The sequence below is a fragment of the Desmodus rotundus genome, chromosome 4, assembly GCF_022682495.2.
Source record: "Desmodus rotundus isolate HL8 chromosome 4, HLdesRot8A.1, whole genome shotgun sequence".
In the NCBI taxonomy this organism is placed as follows: domain Eukaryota; kingdom Metazoa; phylum Chordata; class Mammalia; order Chiroptera; family Phyllostomidae; genus Desmodus; species Desmodus rotundus.
In genome coordinates, this window is record NC_071390.1 from 102,043,638 (window position 1) to 102,054,966 (window position 11,329).

Sequence of the window (11,329 nt, forward strand, 5' to 3'; positions counted from 1 at the left end):
CATCACTTCCTAGCTATGTTACGTAATACCTACATGTCTTGGTTTTGCTCCCTAAGAGGTCACCAGCGAATGGTCCAATTTTATAGGAGAAGCAGACATGGAGACCCTGTCCTTGTAATTAGTCCTCGCATTAATAGAAGTGTGACTTCCTTATGTGTTCAATGGGCTACAGAAAAACAGCATATTTTGTATTAATTAAAATAGAGAAAAAATAAAGTCAGGTCCTTCAGGCATAAATGTGTATTTCAAATTTTTTAGTACACAAATAATACTTCTGAGTGATGGTCTCCCCATATGTCCAAATAAGGTAATGCTGAACATACATTATAATGAATTTCACATTTGACTTCATTTTTTTTGTTCTGCAAATATGGTAACACGCACCTCTTCCCGACACTGGCCCAGACAACCTGGCACAGTAAGGCAGCAACGTACCCAGGAACAAAACCTCCCCGCCTTTTTCTTTAGTTTGAAGTTTTGTGTGTGTGTGTGTGTGTGTGTGTGCGTTTTTAAAGATTTTACTTATTTATTTTTAGAGAGAAGAGAAGGGAGGGAGAGAGAAGGAGAGAAACATCAATGTGAGAGTTGCCTGTCACGTGTCCCCCACCAGGGACCTGGCCCACAGCCCAGGCATGTGCCCTGACTGGGAGTCAAACCTGCAACCCTTTGGTTCACAGGCTGGGACTTAATCCACTGAGCCACACCAGACAGGGCTGTTTTAGGGGGTTTTCTTTGTTTTTAGTTTGAGGTTTTAATGTCAAAATAAGGTCTTACAATAAGAATAAGGCAGCTTTATGCTGTAAAAACCACTAGTTCTTTGCCAAAGGTTATGTTCTTTCATCCTCATCAGCTGTCACCGCCTGTCAGCATCTTCTTCAAAGATCAGTTTTTTCTTCGTGGCGACACCAACAGGCGGCTCGTTGGCTGTCCAGGTACGGTTTACAGCCTAAATGTATAACACTGTCAAACAAGAGCTCCACTGCTGCTTCACACGCTGCAAAGTAAGCAAAGTGCCATTACTGTGGGGAAATGTCAAAGCACCGCGCTCTCTTCACACGTCACATGTTCCAGTACAGCGTCAAGCACCTCCTCCGTGGGCACTTAGGTGTATGTGGACAAAGTCTTCGCAAACCAGAAACATATATCCACGTGTACAAAGACTTCGTTTCAGCCTCGTGACCATGTGTCTACTGTTTCTTTGCATGCAACTGTTTGACCCAATTTTCTGTATTAGACAAATGAGTCTCTCTCAATAGCACTGATCAACCAGCTCATCACTGTTAATTTTCCTCTCATCTGAAAAATATCATTGTTAGAGGTGCCTAATAACACTTACATTTGCATTTCAAGGGAAGATTTTTAGGTGCAGAAAAAATAAAGGTCAAAAACGGAGAAACATCAAAACATTTAATCTGGCCAATGGCTTCTAAGAACTGACCACACATCATTTAAGATGCTCGAAGCAAATGCACCAAGTGTGTTTCTTTGACCAATATCCAAATTTAGCTTGGGATGGGAGGTAAGAATCAAAGTGGTTTTCAACTGGTAGGATTTAACAATTTTTTTTTAAGACTATAAAAAAGAAAATGGATTTACTTTGGAACACCCAGGTGAGATTATCTTAATACACTATACTTGTAGAGAGACTGCACAGAGGGGCTTCCAGTTGTCCAAATACATCCAGTTTCAAATATTCATGTTAAGAAAGTTTTCATTATAAAATCATCACATTATCAAAGTTCCCCCAAAGACTGTGCCATTAAGGAACACAACCGATCACAGAAGTGTGAAGGCTGTTATCATTAAATGAAAGATTGAAAGGAATTTGGTGTCACCATTGAGCTGCGTTGGTATGACCTCAGATAAGAAAACAGGAAACACCTGCCCCTGCGCTTCAGCTGTGCAAGTTTACCTGAGCCGAAAGCATGGGGGGGACTCAAAGGAGGTGTGTTCAAGTTCCACCTAGAGAAGAGATTCCTTCTCTGACAGTTATTGGTAGGGTTTCAGAGTCAGACCTATGCGCCTGTTTGGGGAATACTGTAGTAGACAGAACACACGTTTCAGAGTCAGAAGTATGTCAGTTCGAGCAAGTTATTTCTTTCCGAACCTCAGTTTTCTTCCTAGAAAAATGGGTATAACAGCACCTACTTCTTGGACTTTTGTAAACCTCAATAAAAATATATCTAAAGTATAGTCTCTTATGCAAAGTACTTTAAAATGTTAGTTTCCTTTTGTGCCCCTTCTAATTGCCTTTCCTCTTCTGTTTTCAGTATGTGGTACATTTTTTGGCTTGACAGTAAAGAAATCTTGTAACTGATAGCAACTGGGCAGTGATGTGTAAGCCCACAAATATCTCATTGTCCCCAACGACTCCGAGATGGGGGCCATCATCCTCACTTACAAATGGGACAGCAAAGTGCCTTTTCCCTTTTGCCTTGCATGCCTTCACTGTGATAATCATTACTGTGAATATGACTACAGGCTAAGTCCCGAACCCTCCTAGCCAACCACTGAACCTGGGGGTGCGCTGGGGGACCCTCCTGACACATACGTATGGAGAGAAAGAGTTAAGACTCAAATCTTCTAGAACTTCCTACTCTAAATCCAATGTGCTCTACTCTTAACTCACTGGAGCAGGGTTTCCAAGAACTTGCATGAATTCTCTCTGCCTCACAAAACCTTCTCTCACGGTTTCCTAACACTCTTAGCTTCCATGGCTATAAATCATTTCAGGTTACAAAATCATCGAGTCCTCATCTCAGAAAATCGAAGCGGCTGTGTTCCAACAGATAGTGTAAGACAGTGAAAGACTTCTGTTGGCAAGCCCTGCACCGAAACACAGAGCACTCCATAAACCTTGATGACCTGCGCTCATCCCCACGCCGCCGGATCACCCTCACCCTGAACGTGCTGGGCTAATCCGAGCGTCTTCTGCACCTCCCGGCAGATCTTGGACAGGCAGTACTGGAAGTCCTCGTCGCAGTCGTTCTTGCTTTTGCCACAGGTCTCATAGCACCTGTCGTGGTGGTTGCAGCACTTTGTCAGGGAAGGGATGCCAATATTAAGCTGAAAGAGGCATTTGGATGGATTACTGTTGATGAGACTCAAAACTCCACTGCTGAAGTTCTGCACTGAAATATCAATGAGAAATCAATGACAATGACTGCTGTATAGTCTCTAAAATCCATTCCTGCCCGCGAATGTTTTCCATCTTACATTTCCCTCCATGACCGCCACCACACGCACCCATGTAACTCTGTGGTCTGCCTCTCGGCCACGCCTTAGAACTCCCTCGTGGGCAATGGTAGAATCTTTACAGCTACCCGCCGGTAACGAACACAACTTCCAATTGCCCAAAGCACAAAACTTACTTTTAAAAACAGAAAGGTAAGTCTGAGAGCATTTAAGGAGCTCTCCAGGAGCTGGGTGAGGAGGATTTTTGGATATTCCAAAGTATTTTGTACCTCATCCCCCCAACAGAACGTACTTCATATGAAACATCACTAAAAATGTTTAATCTCCTACAACTCAAATTTTGTTTGTTGTTTTGAGGTTTAATCTTTATAAGTGTTCCTCTAGTCCCTAAAGATACTGTTCCCTTGAATCTATAATTCATATCTTTGACTAATTTAAATTACTTTATATGTAAAACCCTTGTGTCTAAGAATCACTCTCACACATTTTCCCCATAACGTTTGGCTCAGATCCAGCTTCCCCTACCACAAACACACCGCTTAGACTAGTTTTAATATAGGAAATATTGTGCCTTATCTATACTTTTCATCCTAAGTAGTATTTCTCATATAATAAATCATATTTGTGGCACAAGGAAATATCACTTAAATGGTATTAACATCTACAAGATTAAAAAATAAAACACGACTTTTACTACATTTAGTTTTGTTAGGACTTGTTTTTTTAGCTATAAAAGAATATAATAAACCTTATCACTATTACAACAAGTAAAATTATTTATGAGCCTAAGAACACATTGATAGTTTTGCATTATCAACAGTATTACATAACCTAACAACTGTAGAACTTATCAAATAAAAAATAATATTTACATGAACACCAAACAGTGGAGAGCCACATCCATTCGGCGGGGAGGGTTTAAAACCGTAACGTGGGAAAGGCTTAGATCCTATAAAATATAAATGGTATCAGCATTAATTTTCAAATAGGGTAGAAAATACAGACGCAAAAAGGTCTACAATGTCCTAGACTAGCCTTGGAAATACTTAATATTTGGATGCTAACATAAGTGAGTATGTCTTTATTCTAATGAGCATTAAGAAGGCTAATTTGTCTACCTTACTATATTTATTTCTTTTAGTGAAATAAGTATAAATATATATATACACATTTGTGATGGCTCATAAAATGTATAGTGGTGGTTCATAAAATGTAATTATATTTGTAAACCTACACCATGTAAAACATACAAAAGCTTATTCTGGACTTCTGGAGATTTCAGAGGTCACATGCCAGATTGGGTCCACACATATGAAAGAAATCCATCCTATTTTCCTGTACATTCTAACACATTTTTAAATTAAAACCTGTAAGACAAGAACTGTATCTTCCTATCCTTTAGCCAATGCTCCATCTCACACAAATCTCAATAATAATTAACTAACCAGTTACTACGCTGGAGCCTAAAGCTAAGGACATGGTCACTTAATGATCATTTAATTACAGGAGGCCTTATCCTGCGGCTGCCTGAATCTACAGATAATACTGAATCCTATATACGCTACGATTTTTTCCCTGTCCATACATACTATGTTAACGTTTAATTTCTAAATTACACCAGTAAGAGGTTAACAATAGGTAACAATAAAGCAGGACACTTATCACAACATGCTGTAATAAAAATTGTGTGAATGTGGCCTCTCAAAACACCATGCTGGGCTGCACCCACCCTTCTGTATGACGAGTAAGATGGTCAGTGCCTACGTGATGAGACGAAGGAAGGTGTTCAGAATGGCGTGCAATCGAAAACCTGTGAATTGTTTATTTCTGGAATTTTCCACTAATATTTTCACACACAGTTTGAGGGAAACTGAAATGGCAGAAAGCAAAGCTGCAGATAAGGTTCTTCTCTACCTTCACGTAAAAGCTTTATACTAGTATAAGACCTTACAGGACTACACATTCTAGCCCAGACTCCAGCCAATCATTTCCCAAATATACTCCTTTGCCAGCTAAAGAAAAAAGTCGAATAAACCTGGTGAACTGCGTTACTCCAGTTATACTCTCCCAGGTAGCACCAATGGTGCAGTAACAATGGGAAAGACGACATTATCATCATCCTTAAATGCTGAAAGGTACTTTAGAAATATCTCTCCTCCTGTAAAATAGAAACCACTGACATACCACCTCCACTGCCACCACCCTGCTCCCAGCCACCCAGGATTATCGCCATAGCCTCTGAACTACTCTCCCTCTTTCGGTTTCCCCGCCCCATCCCACCTCCAGCTGTAGTCCAATATCAACAGGGAACCTGAGTGATTCTGTTAAAATATGGCAGATGGAATTTTTCCTCCGCCAAACCCCCACCAATGGCTTTGCACCATATTCAGGATGAAAGCCAAAGTCCTTTCAGTATCTATAAGCCTTATGTGAATCTGCCCCTGACACCTTCTCTGTCCTCATCTCCTTCCTATTCTCTCCTCTTCCTGTTTTCCTCACTGTTCCACCACTTCTGACCTCTGCTGCTGCCCAGACACTCTGGGTGCCACAGTGCCACTGAACCTGCCGTTCCTCCCCATGGATGCTCTTCCTGCTGTTACCGAGTTACTGCTTCACCTTCTCAGCGAGGCCTTGTCCCACCACACCGCCTGCAGCACATTATGACCTCCTAACATACTGTCCCACTAACCTACTCACTTCGTTTATTACCTGTCTCCAGTACTACAATACAAACTCCTTGAGGGCAGAAATTTCTGTCCCGTGACCCCAATGTCTGGAACAGTGCCTGGCACATGATTAGATGTTCAATAAGTATTTGTTGACGAATGAATGAGCATAAGACTTGGAAGGCTAATCCTCATGGCAATTATTATTCTCATTATAAACAGATAAACTGCTACTACTGTTCATCCTTCAGTCTCTTTTGAGTTTGGTGAGCTCATCAGCCTCCAAAGACCGAACACTTCTAGTTTATCTCACCTTTAAAATGACAACCTGAACACCACTAAGTATGGACCTATTTTGAGCTGGATAAAGTACCTGTATTAATACAGCCTGAGACAGTTGGCATATGTTTCAGCTGTAAATTAAGTCAGGGAAACAAAAAAAAACTAACCATGCTCAGTATAGGAGAATAAAGAGAAACAAAGATAGTTCAGAGATTAGCTGGCAAAAACGAGAATGAAGAGCCGAGGATGGAGGAGAAGGTGGTTGTCTCAAACAGGGTTAGAGCTTAAAGCTGCCCCAAGGAGGGGAAGTTGATAAAATGGAATAATAAAGAACCAAGTTCTAGAATACGTGAAACACTGGATAATAACACTATGAAATAGATTCTGGTAAACTGGCTCCCCAGAAGTAGCAAAGAAGTGTGTGTTTGTTTTTGTTTCTTTTGAAGAAAACTGCTAATGTCATTTCCTCAGAGAGGCTTTCCCTGTTCGCTCCATCTAAAATAGCGCCCCTTCCCTTCCATCTCCATTCCATACCTTGGCTGGTTTTATTCTTCTTCCTAACATTTATCGACCTTAAAACTAACATAATTACTCAGTTTCTATGAGGACAGGAACTTGGTCTTGCTCATTTAGAAGATGCACATAGTGGGCACCCAAGAAATTACTGGATGAAAAAATGGGAAACATTTCTTGCTGAAATTAAAAGATTCTTTATCCACAGGAAAAGCAAATAGACAGTAACAACAACAGCTCTCTTCCCCGGAAAACTGGAAAGTAATTAGTTTCTGAAATATTTTAAAGTGTTCTGATGTTCTAAATTTATCTTTAAATTAAAATAACTGTTTCTGCCCTGGCTGGTGTGGTAGTGGATTGAGTGCTGGCCTGTGAACCAAAGGGTCGCTGGTTCAAGCCCCAGTCAGGGCACACACCTGGGTTGCGGCCCAGTCCCCACTGGGGGATAAGAGAGAGGCAACCACACATTGATGTTTCTTTCCCTCTCTTCCTGCCTTCCCCTCTGTCTAAAAGTAAACAAAATCTTTTAAATAAATGAATAAATAAGTAAATAAAATAATTGTTTCTGAACCAAACAAGTTGTATAGAAAGTTGTTTATTAAAGATTAGTACAGATACTAAAATTACAGATGTATTAATATCATTTAAAATGTTTTATAAATGGTATTATAAGCTGCTGAACATCAAAAAAATTAACGTTTCTACTGGTGGCAGTTTTTACAAAGTGCTATGTGAACTACTTTGTATGTTGCGCCCCCTCCCCGCACCAAATCCTTTGTTGAATCCATAACCCCCCAGTGTACCCAGAGAAGGGGCTTTTGAGAGGTGATTAGGTTAAGATGAGGCCCTTATAATGGGATTAGTACCCTTGTAAGAAGAGACCCCAGAGATCTTGCTCCCCACTCACACCCTACCAACAAGCAAGCAAGAAGGCAGCCGTCTGCAAGTCAGGAACACAGAATGGGGTTGGCCAAGCCTTAATCTTAGATTTTCCAGCCTCCGGAATGATAGGAAATAAACGTCCACTGTTTAAGTCACCCAGTCTATGGTATTTTGGTATGGCAGCCTGAGCAGACTAATATACAAAGCAAGCAGAAACTCACTAATAGAAGAAAGGACATCTGAGTCAAATCAAAGCCACAATGTATTAGGGCCACTGTCCCCCAAAACTTGTAAGCAGATACAGAAAGCTGAGGAAAAAGAATGTTAGATGGGAAGAAGAATTTAAAAAATAAAAACAAATCCACTGTGCACAACTACATGAAAATACTATTCACTGATTTCACTTTTTGACTTAAGCAATTGCTCCTCTCTTGATGCTTTGTCTTATCACCTGCACGGACCGCTGAAATCTAAAGATTTGCAGGGATTCAGACAATAGTTCTTTTCTCCAGATTTTTCTGAATTTGATGTAAATACTTCCAAACAGACCAATTTCTTTGACCTGAAAGACACTGAAGCGGATGAGAGCATGAGGAGAAGGCAGCTGGGTCACACAAAGACCTTAGCACTGTGTTTTGCAGGAAGCACAGTGTCAAACCCCAGCCTGCTTTCCCGAACCCTGGAGACTTTAACTGCATGGTCAGCATCTCCATAGGGCTCTTGTGCTACTTTATTGTTCTAGTCCATTCACTTCCCATTTTCCTCAAATGTCCAACGCTTTCCACTCCCATTTCCCTCCGTTTCATTTTTGACTCTACTCACACCCTCCCTCTAAGCCATCAGCAAATCCTTTAGGCTCCTTCTTCAAAATACATCCAAAATTCAACCACTTCTCGCCACCTTTATTGCTACCAACCTGGCCAAAACCACCAGCATCTTTTTGTCTGAATTCCTGCTCCTGTCATGCTGCCTCCTCCTTTCTTGCTCCCCTACCTCCTTGGACCCTTCTCAAAAACATGCTCCTCTAGCTTTGGGATTTGTCTGCTTCTCTTTGGTTCTGATTTGTTCACTTGCATTCCAAATATAGAAAGGTTGAAACAGTGTTCCAGGGAGACTTCTTCAAGTAACAGCAATTAAAGAACAATTTTCATTATGTTGATTATCAACGTGGTGACTTGGAACCACAGTCCTACGCAGACAGTACTTACTAAGACACAAAAGGACTTCCACTGAAGCACCCTAAATGATCACGTTCATTTGTGTTTTCATGCTGGAGACCTTGCTCCAAACTCCAAATGGTAAATTTAGTTTGACTTGTGGGAAGATAAAAAAGGATTAAGCAAAAAGGATGATTAAAACAATCTTTTAAAATAGGAATTGTATCCATTGAACTTCAGAGCTATTTTAAATATATCAATACATAAACTCTAGAACCTTTGACTCACATATAATAAATTTATGAAGACTACGCCTTCCAAGTGTTCCTATCTCTGTAAATGACAACTACATCCTTCCTCTGGCTCAGGCCAAAACCTTCAGAGTCATCTTGACTGGCCTTTGTCCTCAGGTTCTTTACACTTGCTGCCCCTCTGCCTGGAATGCTCTTTCCCCAGATCATCACCTTCTCCATTTTCCAACTTCTTCTCAAATGTTATCTTATCAGTGAGGATTTCCCTGAACAACCCATACAAAAGAGTAAACTCCCTTCCAACACTGCCACTGGTGTTTTCTGTTTTATCCTTCTTGAAGCACTTCATACCTATAAACACTGCACATCTGGCTTATTTTACTTCTCCATTAGTTTACTGACTGTCTCTCCCCACTAGAATGTAGGCTACATAGGCAGAAATTTTTCTGTTTTGTTCAATGCTGAATCTCCAACCAGTAGAACACCTAACACACAACAGGCACTCAAATATTTGTATAATTAATGAGGATAACTAAGTGAAACTGTGACAATTGCCTGAGGAAAGGCAGGCATTTAATCTTCAAATTATTTATTCCTCCAAACAAGCTCTAAAAGCACAAAAGCATCTTTCCAGATCGCATACTGGTAACATTTGCTCATAAATTTAGGAAGAAATGAAACATTTACAACACCATATTACATAAGCTCTAGCTCATTCTTTAACTCCATTAACATAAAACTAGAAATTATGTTGAGAATTATAGGCAGCAGGTGGCATCAGAGTTTTACATGATATATGGTATGTTCCTTTTAAATTCTCCTACATACAATCTGGTTTCACCACCAGTCATTTAGCTCCCTATTCTTTTGAGGTGCCAAGCATTAATAGGCCCACAAGTTGTCTACTCTTACGGGAAACATGATCTCCCAAGTATTATTTTAGCATTTTGAATATGCAAAGAGAAGCCCAAGTACTTTATCTGAAATATTACAAGAAAGATCTCTGCCTGAAATACCAAACAAGTTCAGATTCAAGCAGAAAGTTAAGAAATTGAAAACATAAATCTAAACAATTATACGAATATCAACTGTATTAACCAACAATGAGGAGGAGGCAACACTGACGTCCAAGGAAAGAAAATTTTGATAGACTAATTTTTAATAGACTAGTTTTGATAGACTAATTTTATAGACGAGATATCGGAACTCTTTCTCAACAATAGAGTACATCAAAAGTCTGTACAAAGGTCGCAATGTATTTTCCGTAGCTTTGCAGAAAACAAAACTAAATCTAATTCTTGAGAAAGTTAAACCATCATGACTCTAAAATTCTCAGTATGTTTTGCATGTTCAGCTGACTTATTTGAGGAGATAAAATATAGAGCTAAAATCAGTGTGTTCCACTCCATTCCCTTGATGCGCACGTCACCAAGTTCTTAGGCAACTTTGTGCAACAGCAAACAAAAAAAAAGAAAACTCAGAAGCAATGATAACAGAGCGGAGAGTGCACACTCAAGCGATGTCTCACATTCTAACAATAAGAGATGCGACTTGTAACCAGGTGGCTCAATGACAAGACTGGCAAGATTCTAGCATTGGTTAGGTGTTCCCACGGCCAGAGGACAGCGTCAAGGTCTGCCTCGCATCTCACACTCCACGCCCTCCTCCCCCCAGCAGCCCCTGGAAGCGCGGGCCTCGCAGTGCGGAGCTCCCTCTCACCGTCACTGCACTTATACTGGCAGAGACCATCCTCGCCTCCCAGGAGGTCCAAGGCGGCGTTCAGGTACGTGTCGATCATGTGAACGCCGTTCCGGATGGTCTTCAGGGTGGCCCTCCAGTCAGTGGGCTGGGCCTCTTCCTGGCACCTGAGCACAGCGGTGAGGACGAGGAGGAGGAGAGCGAGCGCGGGACACCGGAGCAGGGCCATCCGCGCAACGCCCAGCCGCGACGGATCCACCAGTCCCCGGAGCCGCGCGCCGGGCGCCCCCACAAAGCCTCCGGGGCGCCCTAGGCAGCCGCACGCGCCCCCTCGTCCACGGCCTAGGCCAGTCCCGAACCCACGCCCCCTTCCCAGCTGGGAGGCGGGCCCTGGACGCCGTCACTGCGCTCCCGCGGGACGCGGTGCCCCCGAGCGCTTGCGCGGGAGCCAGGCCAGCGGAGAGGCGGGGCGGAGTGCGAGCGCGGTCGGCGGCGCGTGCACGCCCACGTGGTCGTGGCGCAAACCCAGGAGGCGCTGCGCCGTGTGGTTAGTACTGTTTGAGCGGGTCGCACAAAGTGCTCCTGCGGGACCCTTCCCCCCGTCCGGGGGCCGATTGAGTGAGTCCCAGGAGGCAGTGGGCATCGGTATTTTTTAAAAGCTCCCCGGGTGATTGTACAGTACCTC

The 11,329-nt window shown here is 42.1% G+C and overlaps 1 protein-coding gene across 1 annotated transcript; it reads right to left on the reverse strand.

Moving 5' to 3' along the window:
• Nucleotides 1-538: 538 nt before the first annotated feature.
• On the reverse strand, nucleotides 539-11,049 carry PLA2G12A (phospholipase A2 group XIIA). Its single transcript, XM_024578822.4, has 4 exons — nucleotides 10,666-11,049; nucleotides 4,068-4,144; nucleotides 2,901-3,066; nucleotides 539-994 (listed from the first exon to the last, which is right to left on the reverse strand). Exons 1-4 carry the CDS (start codon nucleotides 10,871-10,873, stop codon nucleotides 876-878), a joined length of 570 nt encoding a protein of 189 aa, XP_024434590.2. The 5' UTR covers nucleotides 10,874-11,049; the 3' UTR covers nucleotides 539-875.
• Nucleotides 11,050-11,329: the final 280 nt, after the last annotated feature.

What these genes read in the sequence shown, in the direction of transcription:
- PLA2G12A (XM_024578822.4), bottom strand. Translation starts at nt 10,873, where the DNA reads ATGGCCCTGCTCCGGTGTCCCGCGCTCGCTCTCCTCCTCCTCGTCCTC. An exon ending in CTCCACTGTTTGGTGTTCAT is followed by an intron (nt 3,067 to 4,067) that starts GTAAATATTATT and finishes TGCCTCTTTCAG; the next exon opens with CTTAATATTGGCATCCCTTC. An exon ending in ATTAGCCCAGCACGTTCAGG is followed by an intron (nt 995 to 2,900) that starts GTGAGGGTGATC and finishes CTTACTTTGCAG; the next exon opens with CGTGTGAAGCAGCAGTGGAG.